The sequence below is a fragment of the Plutella xylostella genome, chromosome 28, assembly GCF_932276165.1.
Source record: "Plutella xylostella chromosome 28, ilPluXylo3.1, whole genome shotgun sequence".
NCBI classification, from domain to species: Eukaryota; Metazoa; Arthropoda; class Insecta; order Lepidoptera; family Plutellidae; genus Plutella; species Plutella xylostella.
This window is the reverse complement of record NC_064008.1, coordinates 7,351,827-7,373,179: the sequence shown is the minus strand read 5'-3', so window position 1 is coordinate 7,373,179 and position 21,353 is coordinate 7,351,827. Positions and strand designations below refer to the sequence as shown.

General features: G+C 38.4%; 1 protein-coding gene across 1 annotated transcript in view; it reads right to left on the bottom strand.

The window, feature by feature from the left end:
- The window catches only part of LOC105389795 (Down syndrome cell adhesion molecule-like protein Dscam2), an 81,600-nt gene extending 78,107 nt beyond the window's left edge, over positions 1 to 3,493 (bottom strand). Inside the window, exon 1 of the mRNA XM_048631219.1 lies at positions 3,286 to 3,493. Coding sequence (XP_048487176.1) covers positions 3,286 to 3,325 — 40 coding nt within the window. The 5' untranslated portion in view covers positions 3,326 to 3,493. The remainder of the gene's footprint in view (positions 1 to 3,285) is intronic.
- Between the last annotated feature and the right edge of the window lie 17,860 nt (positions 3,494 to 21,353).

Below are 21,353 nucleotides of genomic sequence, written 5' to 3'. Positions count from 1 at the left end.
CGTAATAAGTCAAAAGTTCTCAGTATCAAGAACGTCACTTTAAACGGTACTTAATTACATACAGCGGTAGCGCTTTGATTGCGAAAATAATAATTAAAGTTTACGAACTAAATTAAATGCTTTGGTAAGTTTACTAAGTTTAAATGATAAACCTTACATAAATCAGTCATCTATCACAAAAAAAACACGCACTCACGCCTTGTACTAATGTAATAATGTCATCTATCACGTATCCACTCATCTCAAAATACACTAACGGGCAAAGAAACAGTTTCACTTACAAAATACTGGCACCAAATTACCCTTTTTTTACATTTAAAAGGAAATTTTACTAAAATCTTTACGTTTTTAGTTGGTAATATTCTAATGCTCCGTTAAATGTACTTCAATCTTGCAGCCGGCGTCATTAAGCTAGCCTTTTCCGTTAAGGAGAAATTTGGTGCTTTTCTCAGTGGAACCTTTTCATTGGCTGTAAGTGTATAACGTCATTTTTAACCGCTGTCTATGCATTATGGCTGCCGCAGATAAAATCCCAAGTGGTATCTTCGATATTGAGATAAGTGAAACACTGCCATCTCAAAACAGAGGAAAATTCTAGTGACATAAACATATTCTAATGGAATTAATTATATGACTTTTTAACTTTTAGTGCCAATTTCTCCATAGTCGGTTAGAGCATAACCAAGTATTAGTGGTTGACTTTTGACACATCTGTCAAGAATGTTATATGGAGATGACGTATAATTAATAAACCAATCCCGGTCGGTTAGATAACCGACTATGGAGAAATTAGCACTTAAACAAGATTTCACGAAAAATAAAATTGTGTACCGACGAAATCATGTTCAAATAACAATATCGAAAATTAATCAAAGCTTAATAAAAGTATGTGTTTAAACGATTTCCAAATCATCTCGTAAGTATAGTGCCACAAACTTATCTGTTCCGGTGACAGCTCACATAAATGTTTAATATTTCTTCATTGCATAACTTTTTATGTTTGCCAGTAGTGGTAATTCGCTCTTGCGGTTTTATGGAACCCATCTAATCTTTATCAATATGTAATTCATGAGTAAGTAATCAGATATAAATCAATTTAGTTCGCTCTCACCGGAACAGATAAGTTTGTGACACTGTTAGTCCAGTCAATAAATGACTCAAAATTAGGTGTAGAGTGCGTGAGCAGGTAACTAAGCGATTCCTTCAAAAACTTGTTCAGGGGACTTAGGTTGTTAACATACCAAAAGTCCTGACTCCTAGGTGATGAGCGGGGGGGAGGAGGGGGGGATAAAGGTACGAATTTTTGGTTTTTAGCTTATATCTCGAAAACGGTGCATCGGAGAGAAATATTTTCAACTAATGAAATAAAGTTCTTAAAATTATCTAAAACTTTTATATCATATGTTTTTTTCTAATTCCTAACCGTTTTCGAGCTATTACCCTCGGAAAAAGTTGAAATTTACAAGAAAAATGTATTCATGTCAAAACATTCATAAACATTGCATCATATTGTCTAAACCTATAGATAAATGAAAAAAATGAATAGAAAAGAAGTTGTAGATTTTTAAATTCCCTTTTAGAATATATATACATATGCTGGTTAATGTCCAACCCACCTAAAGGTACAGCTATTTTACTCACACTTAACCTTACTAATTCGGTGAGCTATGTCAGTGACTTTACCAAAATGCAAGTTTAAAATAGCTCTAACTTTAGGCGGGTTGGACATTGACCAGCATATGTAATATATTCTAAATGGGAATAAAAAAATCTACAACTTCTTTCCTCTTCATTAGTTTCGTTTATGAATTGGTTAAGACAATATGATGCAATGTTTATGAATTTTTTGACATGAATACTTTTTCTTGTAAATTTCAATTTTTTCCGAGGGTAATAGTTCGAAAACGGTTAGTAATTAGAAAAAAACATATGATATAAAAGTTTTAGATAATTTTAAGACCTCCATTTTAGTAGTTTATAATATTTGTCTCCGATGCACCGTTTTTGAGATATAAGCAAAAAACCAAAAATTCGTATCTCTATCCCCCCCTCCTCCCCCCGCTCATCACCTAGGAGTCAGGACTTTTGGTATGTTAACAACCTAAGCCACCTGAACAAGTTTCTGAAGGAATCGCTGAGTTACCTGCTCACGCACTCTACACCTCATTCCTTGACTGGACTATGTATGTTTCTTATCTAAATGAATATGTCAGTTCGCTACTGAATTGAATAATGACATTTCAGATACGAAATCAGAAGAAGGGAAATTAATAATTTCATTGAATATTGATGAAATCTTATTTAATAAAATCTGTAGTCGTTTCTAGTAGTTAGTTGTTTCTGTTTTTATTGTTCAGTGTGTCAAATAAATGTTTCTTTCTTTTCTTTCTAGTCAAATGGCTACGTAATCAACAATAATTATGCAATTTATATAATTCGTTTAATGTTTTATATATCGAGTAAAGTCCGACATCGCTTATGGGTAATTTCTTTTTCTTTAACCGAATGAAGATGATTATTTTAACCATCATAAATACAAAGATAACGATTTTTTGTTGGCACTATTGTTCCCGTTGCAAAGTTACCTTTGTCGAATTCTAATCTGCCTCCATTATGTGATAAGAAATATCGGATTTCATCACAGGCATAAATAAAAAAAAGAATACTTATATGTGGGGGTAACTCACACTCGGCCTATACTATGGGTATCGGACAGCTGATATAATATTTATCAACACACATACATAACAAACAAACACTCACACCTTGTACTAATATACTCCCTTGCGGGGTAGGCAGAGGTGCATTGCTGCACCTACTTTTCACCAGTGTTATGTTAGTCCCAATGTAATAGGGGGGCGGGCTTATTGCCATTTTACGGGAACATCCAAGACCCGAGAACAAATATCTGTGTTTAAACAAATATCTGCCCCAGCCGGGAATCGAACCCGGGACCTTCGGCTCAGTATTCAGGGTCACTAACCACTACACCATTCGGTCGTCACACACATACATGTGTGATTAGTCGGGTCTTGGGTGTTAATTAAATAATTAACACCCAAGACCCGACTACAAATATCTGCCCCTATAATCGAACCCGGGACCTTCGGTATATAAGTTAGGGTCACTAACCGCTACACCATTTGGTCGTCGAGTTATGTTAAATTTTACCCTTATCAAAGTACATACGAATTCAGTGCATAATTCACTTTTAACCCATAATTTTATTTTTATTAAACCAGTGTACGTACATAATCTAATTAATGTATGTTTACAAAAACTTACCGACACAAACTGAAAATATCAGAAACAACTTTGCATCCATTTTGAACAGAACAGCACTCAACAATCCAATAACAATTTAGAACTCATTCAATTTCATTCACTGTACAATAAACAAACACTTATCGAAAAAAGATTGTTATGCATAACGATATAAAGTTCGTAATATTATTTCCCGCCGAGCGCTTTGGAAAGCGTGCGGTGCCTACGGCGATTGGGCGGACACTGACGGAAAACGTAGGGCGGAATTATTTCACGGAAAAGCTTGGGCGGATTTCACACTGCCCCGCACTACGATGCGTTTTGTATGAATTGTATAAACGCGCGTAGATGCCTTTTCTGTGTGTTAGACTGTGCGTGTTTTCTATATAAACGAAAATTTTAACTTATTTTATCAACGATTGGAAACGCACTCACGAAAAATGCAGCATGGGGAAGGCAGTATGAGAACGGCCTTACTCGTTGAGCTTAAAAAGCTAAGGCTTTATTTCTATGTCCACTTTATGAAAAGAAAGTTTTTAATTATTTCAGGCCTAAACACATGGACAGATTTGATAAGTGTTTATTAGGCTTTGGATACTTATGTTTCTATCTAAGGCTTTGAATTATTCACATGATTTTTTATATTTACTAATTAGAATCTGATAGCATTACTAGGTACTTGAAGCTTTTATGGTAGTCACCATACCTATATCTAGGTTGGGATATCACGACATATAAGGTATCTAGGATAGCATTCTCAATCCGTTCCATTAAGTTGTCGTGCGTGGCAAAAGGATTAGCCAATCCGATTATCATCAGTCGCTGACTGTCTAGGGTACACCTGACGAAGGTATATGCATAAAGCTTCGGTGACACTAGGCTAGTTTACTAGCTGCTGTTTCTGCCACCGAGTGAGTTACAGGTTTATATTATCAATGAAATAGTTAAAAGCAGATACCTACTACTAAAAATCTCACGTAAGGTATACAGTGATACACGGGTTCGTTATCGACATTCGATTCGCCATTAATACGGTGCTTTGATTGGTGTAATACACATTAATGAGTTTATCGACGTTGATAACAGACCCGTGCCGCGGTTGCTACCTCAGTCTCCCTTCGTGAAGCCAGTTTCACTGAATAAACACGTTAAAAGCTTCATGTTTTGGAAGCACTTCATATTGCAAACGCTTCATTTAAAATTCAGAAAGCACAGTGGAAGTTTAGTCAGATAGGGTAAAACTGCCAGTTATTGGCCATCGTTAGTTACTGGCCACTATAAACTTAAAAGTCATAAAATAAGGAATGAGGCATCACCTGCCATCTGTGTTTTTTAATAGAACTTTGTTATCTAACTGACTTTGATTTTAGTACAATTTTTTGCCACTATGAAAAAAACCGCCATACTTTGCCGCCTTTTTCTGACAGTTGGCGGTCGGACTTCCGCGTGTACGCTTCAGGCTAACGTATTTCTTAACGAAACACATTTCTTCAAAATTTACATTATTGGTGATTGAACGCAATTTAAGTGATTTCTTTAGCATATTTATATGGTGTTAATGGTAAGTTTTATTAATATATTATAGTTTCATGCAATTACCTTTGGGAAGGTGAGTTTATGGAGGTGGCCAATAATTGAATCAATATATTGCAAATTTTGTGTTACTGGCCGCCTATGCCAATAACTAAATAAAAATGCAAGTACTCTATTTAGATGAAAATCGACTGTTTTCACAATATTTATAAGTTGTAGTATCGTGTGGCAAAATATCACGCACTTTTATCAATTAAATTCAGTTACTGGCATAGGTGGCCAGTATTTAGTGGTGAAGTGGCCAATATCCGACCGATGTATTTTGTTACAGTGCGCAAACCATCAGCAACGGGATGCCACCTAAACGAAGACAGATGACTTAAATGAAGCCTTCAAATTCATAAAAGACAAGACATTAGAAAATAGTTTTCAGAAATTCAACAATATTTTATTGAAGGATATCGATCGACGAACCGTCTTGCCCAAAAGCTCGACGAGTTTCAGCCCCCAGAGCAAGCTGGGTTTCGAAAAGACTTTAGTACAATAGATCTACACACACTACACAGTAAGGCAGATTATACAGAAGACCGAAGAGTATAATCAGCCTCTGTGTCTAGCCTTTGAGGATTATGAGAAAGCCTTCGTCTCCATCGAGACGGGCAGTTTTGGACTCCTTAGAGAGATGCTAAATCGACTGTCGCTATATCGGGGTGTTGAGATGTCTATACAATGCTGCTACTATGACTGTCCAAGTACAGGATCACAAGAAAAGACCTATCCAAAGGCAACGAGGAGTGAGACAGGGAGATGTGATATCTCAGAAACTGAAGACCGATGCATTAGAAGATGTCTTTAAGACGTTGGACTGGAACGGACACATGTCAATGTCACACCTCTGCTGCGCAGACGACATCGTCAATATGGCAGAATGTCTGCCGGAACTCAGCTGGATGCTAAGTGGCCTGAATGCTGCTTCTCAACGTGTGGGCATCCCTCAAAGCCTGAAGACAAAAGTCTAGTCAACCACTGCATCCTGCACAGTGATGACGTATGGTGCAGACTGGTGCACCGATTAAAAGTGCACATGCTATGGAGAGAGCTATATGCTTGGGGTTGCTCTGATAGATCGTATCAGAAATAGGGTCTATCTGTCAAAAAACTAAGGTTACCGAGATATAGCTGTCAAAATGTGCTTAGATAAAATGGCAGTCATATCTCCCGATTCTGCCGAAGAACCGATAAGCGTTGGGTTAGACGAGCTCTCATATAGAGACCACGAACAGGCAAAAGCAACGTGGGACGCTCTCCTGCCCGTTGGACGGACGATCTTAGGCGGATAGCTGGTAGTGGCTGGATGAGGAAGGCCGAGGACGAAGACCGAGTGTTATGTTTGGGAGAGGCCTATGTCCAGCAGTGGATGAGTATTGGTTGATGATGATTCTACGACGATGAATAAAATACGCACGTACAGCGTCGGTAGATCTTGCTTTGCTTGATTGGTTGTATGTAAAGTACGCAGGAACGGTGTTTATTAAGTAATTATATAATTATGTATACAAAAAACTTGTTGTATATAAATGTTATATTTCTAGTATTTTATTCTTAGAAAGTTGATTGTTTTTTTTTTGTTTTTGAAGTTTAGCCGTGGTTAATATTATTCTGCAACTGATTTTAATAAAGTTTTTATTAACAGAGACAACATTTATTACTATTTTTTAGAGGTTTAAACCTTTTATATAAAATTATTTCCTGTGGCCAATAACCAGCCTATGGATGGCCGGTAAGTGATTTTTTTGGCCAATAACTGCAATTTTACACAGGTTTGCAATAACATATATATTTTTATCGGTTATAGTTTTCTAAATAAATTATTGATTTACTGCGAGGCAAAAGTAGCTTTTCTAGATTACATTCATACACCATCTGTCAATTTTGGTTTAATCTGTATGAAATAATTCAGCTTTGAAGTGGCCAATCCGCTTAGTTGGCCAATAACTGGCAGTTTTACCCTAGTAGGCGGTATATTTTTAACGCGCGGTGGAAAAATAGAAGGGTATAAATTTTATGTAGTTATGTGTGTGTCTCTGCAGACGTGATCACCGGTCGTAGAGCTTTTAAACAGATTGACAGGATTTGTTTTGTTTTTGAGGTGAATTGATCGAAAATTATCTTCATGATATTTTCATTAAAAAACTCAATTTGTTTATTTAGAATGACGAGTTATGTGACGTTTACAAGCATGACTATGAATAACTGGGCACCCTGTATATTTAAAATATCTGAATTTGTAACTAAAATGTTAATGCCATATTTTATACGGGTTGTTGATAGAAAGAAAATTGTGCAAATGGAAATTCTGTGGATGCTGTTTAATGGCGTACTGAATATTTAAAATGTGAAAGCTTGCTGAATTCAAAATGACATATTTTTTAACTTTTAATATTTTAAGGGTGGGTTGCATCAACATCCTGGTTATCGTAATAGTTAAGGTTAAACTTAGCAATGACAGAGTCGTTACAGTTAATATTTTTCTGTAACGTGTTGCACCATCAAATCGTCGGTCATTGTTAATGTTATTAGGGTTGCTATTCGATTGAGACATAATTATCCCCAAAGTTATTGTGGGAAACGTTTTTATGTAAGGCAATACCAAATCTAGCTGTCGGACTGAAGCCGTCACAGAGTACATTGTAACCGTCATTCTCTGTCAAAGCACTCAAAGTCAACATGTCATAGGAACTAAGTCTGTTGTTCCTCCAAATATTGACCAAAAGATTATCATCAATAAAACCCGCGACAAAGTAGACTCTAATAAGCCTTTATTAAGAGCGGTGGTAGCTCAGTCGGGTAAGCGCCCGCTTCTCACGCCAGAGATGCGGGTCCGATCCCGGCGCTGACATGTACCAATGAGTTCTTTTAACATAAGTACAATGTATACCATCGCTCTTACGGTGAGGAAAACATCGTGAGAAAACCTGCATATCTAGATTTAGCACATCTAGATATGTGAACCCACCAACCCGCAGTGTACCAGCGTGGTGGAGAAATGGTCCAAGCTTTGGAAGGCAGTTTAGACCTTGGGGATATGCACAAAGGTTCCATTCGAGAGAGCCAGGTGCAGGTACTTACACCCCCAGAGAATAGAATAGAATAGAAGCCTTTATTATTAATTATCTTATTAATTAATTCTTAGCAAGTTGAAATAAAAACTAACGATGTAATCTATTAAAATAATTATTTATTGACATCCTTCGATTATGCTCATCATTCCTGTTAACTGCATAGACAGGTTCCTCTTTATCAGATGATGAATCATCATAAAAAACCTAGCTGGTGGTACAGCACAGGGTCTCTATTTTGTTTACATAATATATTATGCAGCTATGCCGTAGCCACAATAATGGGCTGCACTCTTCTTAGTTCTGTCCTTATTTTAATTGATATATTTCTGTATTTGAGTGATTGCAAAATTTCTGAAAACAAGGTTATTCAATTAAAGAGTTACGTAGGTTACTTTGATATTAGATTGCTGCGCTGGACCGGCAACCGGCAGGTAGCCGGTAGTGGCTGGATAAGGAAGGCCGAGGGCACAGTGTTGTTTCGCTCCTTGGAAGAGCCCATGGCTAGAAGTGGACGCTTATTTGGTGGTGAAGATGATCATTACACCTACAACATAATAATAGGTGCACTTCGTCGTTGGAGGCAGTAAGAAAGGTTCTAGTTTTAAAGCCAACACACGAGCCACATTTTTGAGACCTGGAACCTGCGAATCCATCAGTTCTCTGAAAGTACACCTTTCTCTTCATATTTCGTAAGTTCCGTACTTACTCCACCTCAATCTCAATTTCTGAGGAACTTGTTTCAAGCACTATTTCACGTAGAAGCGACATGATAAGAATTATTGAATATTAATATTTGTACGTAATACTGTTACTTTGAGGTTATACAACGGGTTTGACAGCTACCTGACTTTAACTTTAACAGTAACCGGCCAACATGGGGTGGTTATGGTTATCGTTAAAGTTATGACGTCATTTTAACCATAGTTGAATGGTGCAACCAATTTTTCGCTTAACCGATGCTTTGACAGACGATGTGACGTTTGTAATAGTTAAAGTTAAATGGTGCAACGCACCCTATATTGCAGCTACTCTAATTTTTAATTGAAGTAGATACTTATGTTTATGAAAATGCATAATATTACTTTTATATACAAAAAGGCTCAGTTTAACTAGAGGTAAGAATATTTTATTTTTACAACCTGAAATCGAACCCAGTGCTTTAATCAGTACATAAACCGCTTCACTGTTGGGTCAACAGTCAATAGCATGAACCCTACCCTACTTCAACACCAGTAGAAATTTTATAACATTTTCCCCCTAAAGTACTTTAAGTGGTGATGGGAATGTTGAGTGAAAGACATCAGCTTATACGTACATACTACTCTGTGTAAAAAGTATCGGGATTAGATCATTGAGTATGAATGGTCTGGAGACGAAATAGGCAGACGTTCCCCTCTGCCGGGGTAGTGGGCCAGAAAGGCCCACCGATTTATAAAAACTAATTGCAGTCTCAATTTTCACTAGACTCAATCTAGTTGGCAAAGCGTTCGTTTCGTGTAAAATGATTTGTTTACATACTAAATGACAGCTTCATTGCATAGAATATTCGGATTTCCGGATTTGATCACAGATTTGATCGCCTTCGGTCATGGTTTATTGTTATTAGCCGTTGCCTAGCAACCAATGTCAGAAAAAAAGCCATAGTGATGTAGGAGGATATACATACTTTATTTTATTTTTCAAAAAAAATGCTAACTATGATATACGAGATATTACAAAAGTGGTGAACGTAAGCCGACAGGGTTGACTAGGGGGCCATTCTGAACATTTTTTGGTCATCGCTTTCAGGAAATTCAAGATGTAATAATCCAACCAAGTTTCTATGGATCAGAAAAACCATTTTAGTCGTAAAGCAAAAATTTTTTTTAGTTTGACAAGTATAAATCATATGGTTAACTTTTTAGAAGCATTTCATCTACACTCTATATTTTAAGAAAAAACTTTAAAAGATAATCATTCATAATTTATTAATTTAAAATTATTATTTCCAACACATGATCTCGAAATCATCGATAACTCTTATCGATAATTGTTACATCCATGGCAAAAAAGAATGACGACGCTGCATTCATAATTAAATGTCTCTTCGCATAACCCTTATTGCTAGGAATTAAAACTCATAATGACATGTCCCATGAGACAGAATCAAGGTAAACGGTATAATTTCCCCCCGCAAAATTGGCAGACTTTTATGTATCAAGAAAGATCGCTATGACGCTTCCCGAGGGTACCCGAGTCCGCGTTGTTCTATGGGATTAGATCAATAAAACAAAAAATGTTGTTGTTCATCCAAATTTATTTTATCACCTTCAAAGTATGCTCCTTCAGAAACGATACACATACGCCAATGAATTATCCAATCATTGCAACATTTTTTTAAACACTGTATAGTTTGTATAATCTAATGTGTACGACTGTACGTGATAAACCGTACACACCGAAACATCTACCGTTGTTAACCACTTAGCTTATCTTCCATATTAACCATTTTGATGTCTTAAACGTCCATGCCACAAGCTGCCTCAAGACTACACTAGTTTCCTTAATAGCTTAACCGACTAAGATATAAATCCTTGTTCACAATCTCAAGAGCACTATTATACTCATGTTGGAACACGGAATGGGGAGATATGACTGTTGGTGTAGAGTGCTTTAGGTGAAGAATGCTATCAGCGAATAATTGTTTACCCCCTGAAAAAAAAGGCGTGTTATAAGTTTAAGTATCTGTCTGTGGTAGCGTAGCTACCAAGTGACAGAACCGATATTCGATTTGTTTTTTTTTTGGGTCGTAGGTAATGTTACCCCGAGTGTTCTTAGCCATATTTTATCAAAATCAGCTTAGCCGTTCAATAGCAATGCGACTAAATTTTGAGTGTTTTCGGCGACCGTGCTACATGTAAAGCATTCTTTCAAATCTACTTTTGCCACCAAGTTTCTACTTTTGGCGAACCGTGCTATCGGAGAAACGTTCTATTGGCGAACTACCGTACTATCACCGACACATTAACAATTAACAATCCGTAACCAGAGCGTCGTCAAACGTGGTTGTTCAAATTGTCGGACAAGTTACGTCAGATTTGAGAGGCGAGCGACGCAGCTTATGGATTGTTAATAGCCAATGTGCGTTGGTAGTAACCCCACTATGCTGTCGAAAACTAAATTTTAAGTTTTATTTTTGTACCTACTTATTTCACTATTGCTCTTATTTCCTGTGTTCTCAGGTTGCACAAATCATATTAACGACACCCACTGGTCGTGTTTTATTATTCACTCGGTTTAACTGTAGAGGGAATAGGATTTCTGCTTTTCAGGATAATATGTGGATTTGTGAATATTAAGTTTCAGGATTTCAACTGATAATCTAATGAACTAATAATTTTAACAGCAAAAAATCATGCTCATCAATATTTAAATGTACAATATATTAAAATGAACTGTTAAAACAATTAAAACTATTCGTTATGACTAACCATTCGATCAAATCAACTCGAAAATAGTAAAATATATTAGCACTTACATACCATTTGTCAAACTTACAATACCACCGACTACATACAGTAACTTGAAAGGTAAAAAGATTGATCCACTAAGTAAAAGTTTTACTAAAGTATTAGCCCAGCTATTGAAGTTAGTAACTAAGTGGCAACTGAGCTCTATACTCGTACCAAAAGATACAAAGCGAAATCGTATAGTAACAAAAGTCACTTAAATACACAACTGAGCACTCAGAGACAATTTCGTTTTATTCACATTTGGGACTACATACGTTTGTTTTGGATAGAGCACTTATAAGGTATCCCTTTAGGGTTTTTGGTACATAAAAGTGTATTGTTGGGTCTCTTAAGATATTATATTGCACGGGTGTCCTGGGATTGTAACTTGATTTGTGATGTTGGGGCGTTTTAGAAGTTGGGATTTAGTTTTTAGTAGAATTTCAGGCGATTATGAAATAAAATTAATATAACTTATTACTTTTATCGAAATTACAAATGTTACAGATTTCTTATTTTTAACTAGGTATCGATCGTTAGGAGAGGCCTATGTCCAACAGTGGACTACGGAAGGCTGAGAGAGAGAGAGAGAGAACTAGGTATCTAGGTTTATATTTCGACTGTTATGGCCAATTTTCCACTGTCATAACAAAATATATGATGCATATCCATAAATTAAGCTCTATTACATGAGTGCAAGTAATTATTTTATTACATCCTAAAATCATCTATGATTCGTCAATACATTTTAATATGAAAGTTAAAGCATATGGACACCTATCTCTTCTGCTGCCTGTACTATTGTTTACTTCAGCATAGCTCTTTATGTGATAACTGATAAAACATCTTCACTTTCTCATCCCTCCCCTCCTATATCTGTCATCACCCTTAGATGGGGTGATATAGGGATCACTTTAGCTTACGGGAATCAAATGTAATCGTAACGATCGACACTACTACAACGTATACATATTTCAATGAACTTCATAAATGAAAATGAATGAATTAATACACAAAAAATTCAGATAAGCTTATTTTGGTTTGTCTGCGTAGGGATTCCCATTTTTCAATATTACTGTTATTTACACGAATATAATATATAATAATTATATAAGATATAGTTAAGTGTACTTATCTACAGGATATATAAATACTATGCTAAGATGATTAAAGTAACAACGATGATTAAAGTAGCTAGGTATATTTTATGTGTTTATATAATTAATAAATTACCGATAGGTAAGTGGTGATAGGTGTCGATAGACAAGGTGTTAGCTATTTAAGGTTTATTAGCGTTGCAGCGGCTGGTACACGGGTTCGTTATCGACGTCGATACACTCGTTTAATGCGCGTTCCACCAATCACTGCACCGCATTTATAGTAAATCACGATATATGTATAGTGACGTTTATCCACGTCGATAACGAACCCATGTTGCGACAGCAGCAGCTCTGGTTTGTTTATTTTCAAGCTAGCGTGACCCCTGGGTGGAGAATTTAATCGCAAACAGCACAGCTGCGCTTCAGTTAATGTCAGTAATCTCTTCGGAGGAAATGACGGGAGCCTGGCCCCAGGTGCGATGCCGGCTAATAGCTTTTAGACAGCGCTGTAGTGCTGCCGAGATGTCGAGAAAAAAGGTATAATGTATATGTTACTGTAAAAGCCCGAACAACGGTAAATCCTAAGATTTACGCGTAAAACCTAAGATTTACCAACTCTTAATGGTAAAAGCCCGAAAGATTTTGCGATTCGCACTTTTACCACTATTCACTTGGTAAATCTTAGGATTTACATTAAGGCACGGTAAATGTTGAAAAAGCCAGGTTATAACTTATAACCTCCGTAGTCGAACAAAGCGTCCGTAGTCGAGCGGACTTCAGTGATCGTAACTGATCACTGAGGTTTAGCAACAACCAGCATGGTCAGCCATTGGATGGGTGACCGATTTCAAGTGGTTCTTTTCTGGATGCTTTCGTGCTTCGGACGGCACGTTAAGCCGTGGGTCCCGGTTGCTGCTTCGGCAGCAGTCGTTAAGCCTAGTCAGAGGCCTTCGGGCGGCTTGAAAACGTCTGGTTGTATTTGTTGTTGTATAAGTTGCCCACTTACCCGACAACTCGCTCAGCACAAGCTTGCTTGTGTTGGGGTCCACCAACCCGCACTAGGCCAGCGTGGTGGACTAGATCGAAACCCTTCCTTCATTGGAAAGAGACCCGTGCCCCAGCAGTGGGGACGTAATGAGTCGTGATGATGATGATAACTTATAACTAACCGAACTTAAGAAATATTTATTATTGCAATCTAATTTACTTGACGTCAACAATAATAATACGTGAAAATTATTTTACTTCCGGTTTCCGTGTTTAAATTATCGTTCTGTGAATGAGTGAAAATAAAGTTATTTTCCAATAATCCAGCATTCAATGATAATTTGCATCTATTACTATACACATAAATACCATAATCCGGTGCATTACATCGCCCAAAAGTTGATGAATGACCTTGACCTCCAATTTCTTTTCGACAAGTGGTTATTGGGTTGAAATAAATGAATAGGTAATTAATCTTTGTTTTATTCCCAAAACCAACTTTTACTAGGTGTCAGTGGTAAAACCTAGCATTTACCAAATTCTGATGGTAAAAGCCCGAAAAAAATGACCCATTTTCACAAATCCTTACATTTACCAACTCATGTTGGTAAATCCTGAGATTTACTGGTAAATCCTAGGATTTACCGTTGTTCGGGCTTTTACAGTAACATATACACTCACTGGCAATGAAAAGGTTCCACTGACAAAAGCACCAACTTATTCTTAAACGGAAAAGGCTGGCTTAATGACGACTTCTGCAACATTGAAATACATCACAGACTACTTAAATACATTTAACAGAGCATCGGGATATTACCGAGTAAATACGGTAATATTTTGTTCAAATTTTAAATGAAATGTTTTAAAAAAATTGGTTCGTTTGGTGTTGGCATTTTGTGAGTGGAACTTTTTCATTGCCCGTGAGTGTATTATGTATTGTTATAATATCGAAGGATCGAATAACTTTCATGAAGGAAGGCTAGGTATAGACTGGAACGATCAAAAATAGGATTGGTCCGGTGAAATATCTACACAACGCTATATTGATAGAGCATTATTATAGGTCTTCGTCTTAGATAAGATTTCACCTTAAAGAATTTAGACTTATCCGAGAATAAATCGCATATTTACTCGAGAGATAGCTTGTTCTAGTAGATAACTATGAATATGCTAGGTCTGGACTAGGGTTAGTCACCATTATGAAAAGATTAGCCAGTCAGAATAGCGTCAGTCGCTGACTGCCTAAGCTGCGCCTGACGAATATAAACCGTCACTCAGGGAGGCTTCTTTCATATACTGACGTCCCGTATATACTTACAAGAAGATAAAACCAGTTTAACCAAAAACACACATCCCTATAACAGTACAAAGATGACATACAGTAATGTCTCAGTGGCGCCATCTGCACTCGCTGCCGGAATTAGCCAGACGCGGTGCGGTTCTGCAACATCCTGTATAAGATCGTTTACTTAATGCCCAATAACGTGTGCCTTTGCCTTAATAATTCACTGGTTTAATCGCAACGTGTTTGGTTCAAGCATAGAGATGTCTTGTTTAAAGCTACTATACTACATACATACATACATATGCTCACGACTGTAGTCACCCGCTTTTCGCTGTACATTTGTACTCACGTGATAGATCGCGAGCCGTATCGCCGTTTTTTAATGAGTACAATGCACTGAACTTGTCGGGTAAGTGGGCAACCCGACTGTCAGATGTTTTGAAGCTGCCCGAAGGCCTCTGACTAGACTTAACGACTGCTGCTGAAGCAGCAACCGAGACCCACGGCTTAACGTGCCGTCCGAAGCACGGAAGCATCCAGAAAAGAACCACTTGAAATCGGTCACCCATCCAATGGCTGACCTTGCCAGTTGATGCTTAACTTCAGTGATCAGTTACGAACACTGAAGCCAGCTCGACCACGGACGCTTCAATACTTATATGCTTATAGGGCTTGTGCAGGGTGATGCAGAAGTGGTATAGTAAGATGAAAGTGGGAAAACATTTTTAACAACTTTTGTAAAAAAAAAAACCAATCCAGAAGGCCTAGCATGGGGCACGAGACGTGTACGCCAAGACGTGACAAAAGTTTTCCGTTGCACACGCTCTCAAGGCCGCGCGATGTGAGTGAGCGCGACACATAACATTGTTTTTTGTAACGTGAGAAACAAAAACAACCAAAAGTCCCATAACAAAAAGATAAGAAACGTTCGAATGAGGGCCCCCTTTGAATTTACAAATTAGAAAGCCAGTATGAAAAAAATACAGGCTACAGAATACATACAGAGCCTAAATCTTTTAGTTCCAGTTAAAATGTTGACTCGCACAAAGACTATATTCATAAAAGCTTTCACGCTTTCAAAGGACCTTGTCAAAGTTATTGGCACTTTCAACACTTCAGGTACGAGGCAAATGGATGATTTTAAAGTGTATCATCCTCTTTTCAACGGCTAAAAAGCTCTAAAAGTTTTTGCTTTGATCAACTTTTATACTTTCCTGAAGTTTTTGTAGAGTACGAGTTTTCAGTGACTCCATGGGGTGCACGAAAGAAGCTCCTCAGGCAATTTATATAGGTAAGTGAGAATAGAAAAAATCTATTAAAAAAATTGGGTCTTTCTTAATAATTGTGTCGGTTGTGTTACTTTTTAGTATGGGGTATTGATTACCGTTGTGTAAATTTCCAACAACAAAAGTTGCTTAAAATGACGTTCTGTATCACCTCCTAACGGGATTACGTTAACTTAAGGATCACCTAAATATTCTTCACAAATATTTAAAGAAAACTCACTGTATTAATCACGCCCTACATTGAATATTAGTAGTGAAGCAGGTGTCCACACGCTGCCTCTATACTGTGTTATGAGCTTTTACCCACTTTATTGCTGCTTATGAGTGTACACTACACAGTTTATGTGACTCTGGACGTGATAAACTGGACACAGCTTGAGATTATAGTCTGTTTTAGTGTTTTTTTATTAAGTTACTAGCTGTTTCCGTGGGAATCCCGGGATAAAAAGAAGCTTGTAGCACAAAATGATAATGTAGCTTTATATTGAAGAAAGAAATTTTTGATATCTATTCATTACTTTTATTAAATCTTTACAAATTTACAAACGCAAGGTAAATGGGGTGACAGTTTTTGCACCACTATGGTGGATTAAATAAATATTGTTTCACATAATGTGTCGTGAGAAGTGAGCGCTTACCAGACTGAGTTGCTACCTAAAATCTGCCTGTTCCAGCAATAACAGTAGGCTGGAGGGCGTCCCACGCTACGTTTCTATCTGGCAGCTTCTGTTTTCGAATAGGTGTAAAAACACTATAAAGCCTGTAAGAGTCGTTCAGTAATCCTCACTTCACTGAAACGTAAGCTGCCTACTGTACTCGTATTCACCTAGAGGACGTTACATATGTATTTATAAGTTGCAGTGCAGTGTAAGCCAAGGTGACCGGCTAACTGATCTAATCCCAGTCAAAATCAATGACCGCCATAGGTTCACGTTCGTTGGTGTCATAGTAAATATTGTGGTTTTCTAAAATAGCTTCAGTATATAAGCCATAATTTTTCTATTCTAACAAGTATCATTGTCGGTAGGAAATTGAACCTAAAACCAGCTCAGTATAACTCACCAAAACGCTATGCGTACAGCAATTTGGAAATCCAGCCTTAATTTCTCCCCAAAGTCGTAGCCATCATGAGGAATTTCTTCGATTTCCGAAAATAAATCAAAGAAGACTTAGGGAGCCAATCGCGAAATTACATTTCTCAGAAAAACCTTATCTAGATCAGAGCGCGTTTCAAATCCGTTCGATTTACATTGATTGATGGAGGTCTGTGCAGCGATTATTAGATTCGAAACCTCCGTTTACGTTGCGTATCGTCAAATGTCACTGTCAAAATGTAAGGCAAAAATGTTTGTTCCAAAAGTGGCATTTATCGAATCCTGTGCTGTGCAGTATCGTCAACTGTCACTAGTTTCGAATTTACACAAACATATGGAAAAAAACAAATGCCACTTTTGGAACAAACATTTTCGCCTTACATTTTGACAGTGACATTTGACGATACGTAACGTAAACGGAGGTTTCGAATCCGGTGCTCGCGGCTCAGAGCGCGTTTCAAATCCGTTCGATTCGCTTTACATTGATTGATCGAGGTCTGAAACTGGGCAGTTTACCTTAACGTTTCATTGAACTCTTGTGTCTATTGCTATAAGGCTTTCATTCGCTTCAGCAGATTTCTGGGGTAAATGCCTGAAACTCTGACGTCACGTGTGACATCAGTCGTGAATTGACATGTGACGGAGCGGTAATCTATCAAAGACTTGATGAAGATGTATCTCTGTTTAGGGTGATATAATAATGATTGTGCCAAGGCTGTGCCAAACTATAGCTGAAATAATTTGTCAGTCAGATAAGCGTCTGTTGCTGACTTCCATACCATAGGGTGTACTGGACGTATAATGAACCTCTAAGAAACAGATGATACGTCACTCGGTAAGGCTCATTTTGTGCACACCATCTGTTTAATCAATAACTAGGCACTTATAGAAAACTAGCTGTTCCCGCGAGCTTCACTTCGCCTTAAAAAGTTTTCCTCTGGGCATTTCGGGATAAAAAGTAGCCTATGTTCTTTTTCAGGATCTAGACCATATGTACCAAATTTAATTCAAATCCGTTCAGTAGTTTTGGCGTGAAAGACCAGTAAAGAAAGAAATTTTTTATGTAACAACAGACAGACACAGTTACTTTCGCATTTATAAAATTTGTTAGGATTAAAAAGAGCAAAAGCAGGAAGGGTCTGCAACTAACAGACCAGTATAAGTATGTATTACCTTTACTTTACCTTTCTTTTGAACTTCACTCAACAAATTCCTTCTCATTTATCACCCCTTAACCACTATCCTTTACACCACTTCAGTTTTTAATCTAAAATAAAGGGTTTCATTGAGTACTTAACTATCACGCTGAGCTACGTCTAACCAACGTCCTTATGCCTCCGCTTCGCTCTTATAGCTCAGGGGATAGTGTTGATAATCGTTTGTAGGATGTGTAATAGTAATGTTGTGTATGATATCTTCAGATCCAGGACGTGACAAAAGCTGTTGCCTCCTGTTTTACCAGTCATCGGACGGGTAAGGGTGGTCTTAGGGTGCGTTCACATAGATCTGATACTCGGATAAGAGAGTAAGTAGGTACTTACGTATATATTATGATTGTGGAAATAGAGTCTTGAGTCATTTCAATGACCGGACCCTTACAAAGAGATGCGGTAAGAAATCCTATTTTGCTCTATTGACTCCACACCTTTTAGGAAGAATGTGATCTGTGTGTGCATACATATTTTATTATTAATGACTAGCTGTTTCTGCAAGCTTCGTTTCACCTTAAAAAAATCCCGTGGGAATTCGCCACAAAAAGTAGATTAGGGTGTAAGCTAACAAACATACACACACGCCAATACTCGCATACTTTCACCTTTTTAATACACTCACGGGAAATGAAAAGGTTCCACTGAGAAAAACACAAAATTACTCCTAAACTGAAAATTCTAGCTTTATGACGCCTTCTGCAACATTGAACTAAGTACACTTAACAGAGCATCAGGATATTACCAACTAAAAACGATAATATTTTGTACAAATTTTAAATAAAATGTTTGAAAAAATTGGGGTCGTTTGGTGTCGGCATTCTGTGAGTGGCACTTTTGCATTGCCCGTGAGTGCAATATTAGTAGGTTTATGCAATAACGACGACGGCACTCGTTCCGCCCCGCTCACCCACTAAGCGCACACCCTTACACTCCGTGCAAGGCTATCTACTACAGAATCGAGTCACAATGGATTATCCGCTCACTGTACCTTCATTATACACCTGTCTGTATTGTTTACTGTGTTCAACTGTCCGTTGATAGATTTACTTAAACAAAGTTATTCTTTATACAGGATGTTTGAATAAAGTTATAGTATAGTAAGCCTAGAGGGAGTGAGTTAAAGAGTTAGATAAGATAAGTTTAGTTTTTCGAAATTCGCGAAAAAATTACCTAAGTACTTCTTCTGAAGACACTGCACGTGAATTTTTGCGAAAGGAAGTGGATTTCTTTAAAAAAAAAACTATTTTTAGTTTTTTTACCCCCTGAATCACCACCTTTCAGCTTTATGACTATAAATATCACTTTTGCAACACCCTGTGTAGGGGTTGTAACTTGCAGGATGGAGTAAAACAACTATTTAAGGTTGACGAAGGCGTGCGTCCAGTGGCCGCTATGTAAGTGAGCACATGTGTGATTAGAAATTTGGCCTTATATAGACTCGGTGCCATCCCCCCGCACCGCGCGGGACCCTTGTGACGTACCGGTTACCGGTCGCACGCCTTATGAAAAAACGTATGTTTATTAAAATAATGCACGGTTAAATATACATACAAAATGCATACAGTAGGTATCAGTAAGTAGGTAAGACATCCATATTTATATGAAACAGTACCTAACGATTCTACTTAGGTTTAATTAACTAGGTATTTAAGTAATTTATTTGACTACAACTAAACAATGCGTGTGTGTGTGTGGGGTGACTGGTTGGTAGGTATATATTGTAACGCGTCGCTAACATTCCCCACCCTAGTGCTGAGGCAGCACTCCTAACCTACAGGTATAGTTGCGACGCGGGTCGCGGGGCGCCTCACCAGCCCGGCGCGGGTGCGCACGTCCACCACCCTCACTCGCTCGTCCTTGCCCGGCAGCACCGCCTCCACGACGCCTCGCAGCCACATGTTCCTCGGGGCGTTCCCGTCCACTATCACCACCAGATCACCAACTTTTATAGGTGGTACTTCATGCGTCCATTTTCTTCTAGGTATCAGTTCCGGCAGAAATTCTTTTACCCAGCGAGACCAGTACATATCTGCCAGCCGTTGCGAAATCCTCCATTGTTTTCGCAGGTACAGGTCTGATTCACAGAATTCTCCGAGGACAGGTAGGTTCGACGATGACCCCAGCAGAAAATGATTAGGTGTGAGCGCTTCGCTTGATCCAGGCTCAACACTGACATGCGTCAGCGGACGACTGTTGACAATTTGTTCCACTTCGGCCATCAGAGTGAGTAGGACTTCTTCTCTAGGGGCGCGTTCCCTCAGGATTATCTTTAGTGACGCCTTGACTGAACGAATAAGTCTCTCCCACGCCCCACCCCAGTGTGGGCTTGTAGGTGGAATAAATGTCCAAGTGGTTCCGTAGTTGATAGCAGCTGACTTTAAAACTTGTTGATCCAAGTCCTGTATTGATCTCCTCAGTTCAGTGTCTGCGCCGCGTAGATTAGTTCCGTTGTCTGAGAACAGCTGCTGTGCCCACCCACGACGACAGGCTTGTCTGCGTAGCGCCATTATTAAGGAGTCTGTGGTCAGTGTAGCCACCAGTTCTATGTGTATGGCTCGCACAGTCAGACACGTGAAGAGGACGCCGTATCTTTTTTCCCTCCTTCTTCCCACAGTGACTTCCATTGGGCCGAACAGGTCAAGCCCACAGAAGGTGAAGGGGCGTTGATGGTGGGCCATGCGTGCTTCCGGTAAGTCGCCCATTCTAGGTGGTCTAGGTTCAGCCTTTCTTATTCTGCAGACCATACATTCCATGGCTACTCGCTTCACAGTTGGTCGAATTTTCAGCACCCAGTATTTTTGTTTCAGCTCGTTGACGACAGTTTCATGATTCCCATGAGCAGCACGGATGTGTAAGTGCTTGACTATCAGGCGAGCGATGTGATGGCGGCCATCGAGGATGACGGGGTGCTTCATGTCTGCGGGCACGTCGCGCGCAGCTTCGATGCGACCTCCAACACGCAGGATTGACTTGAGGAGTA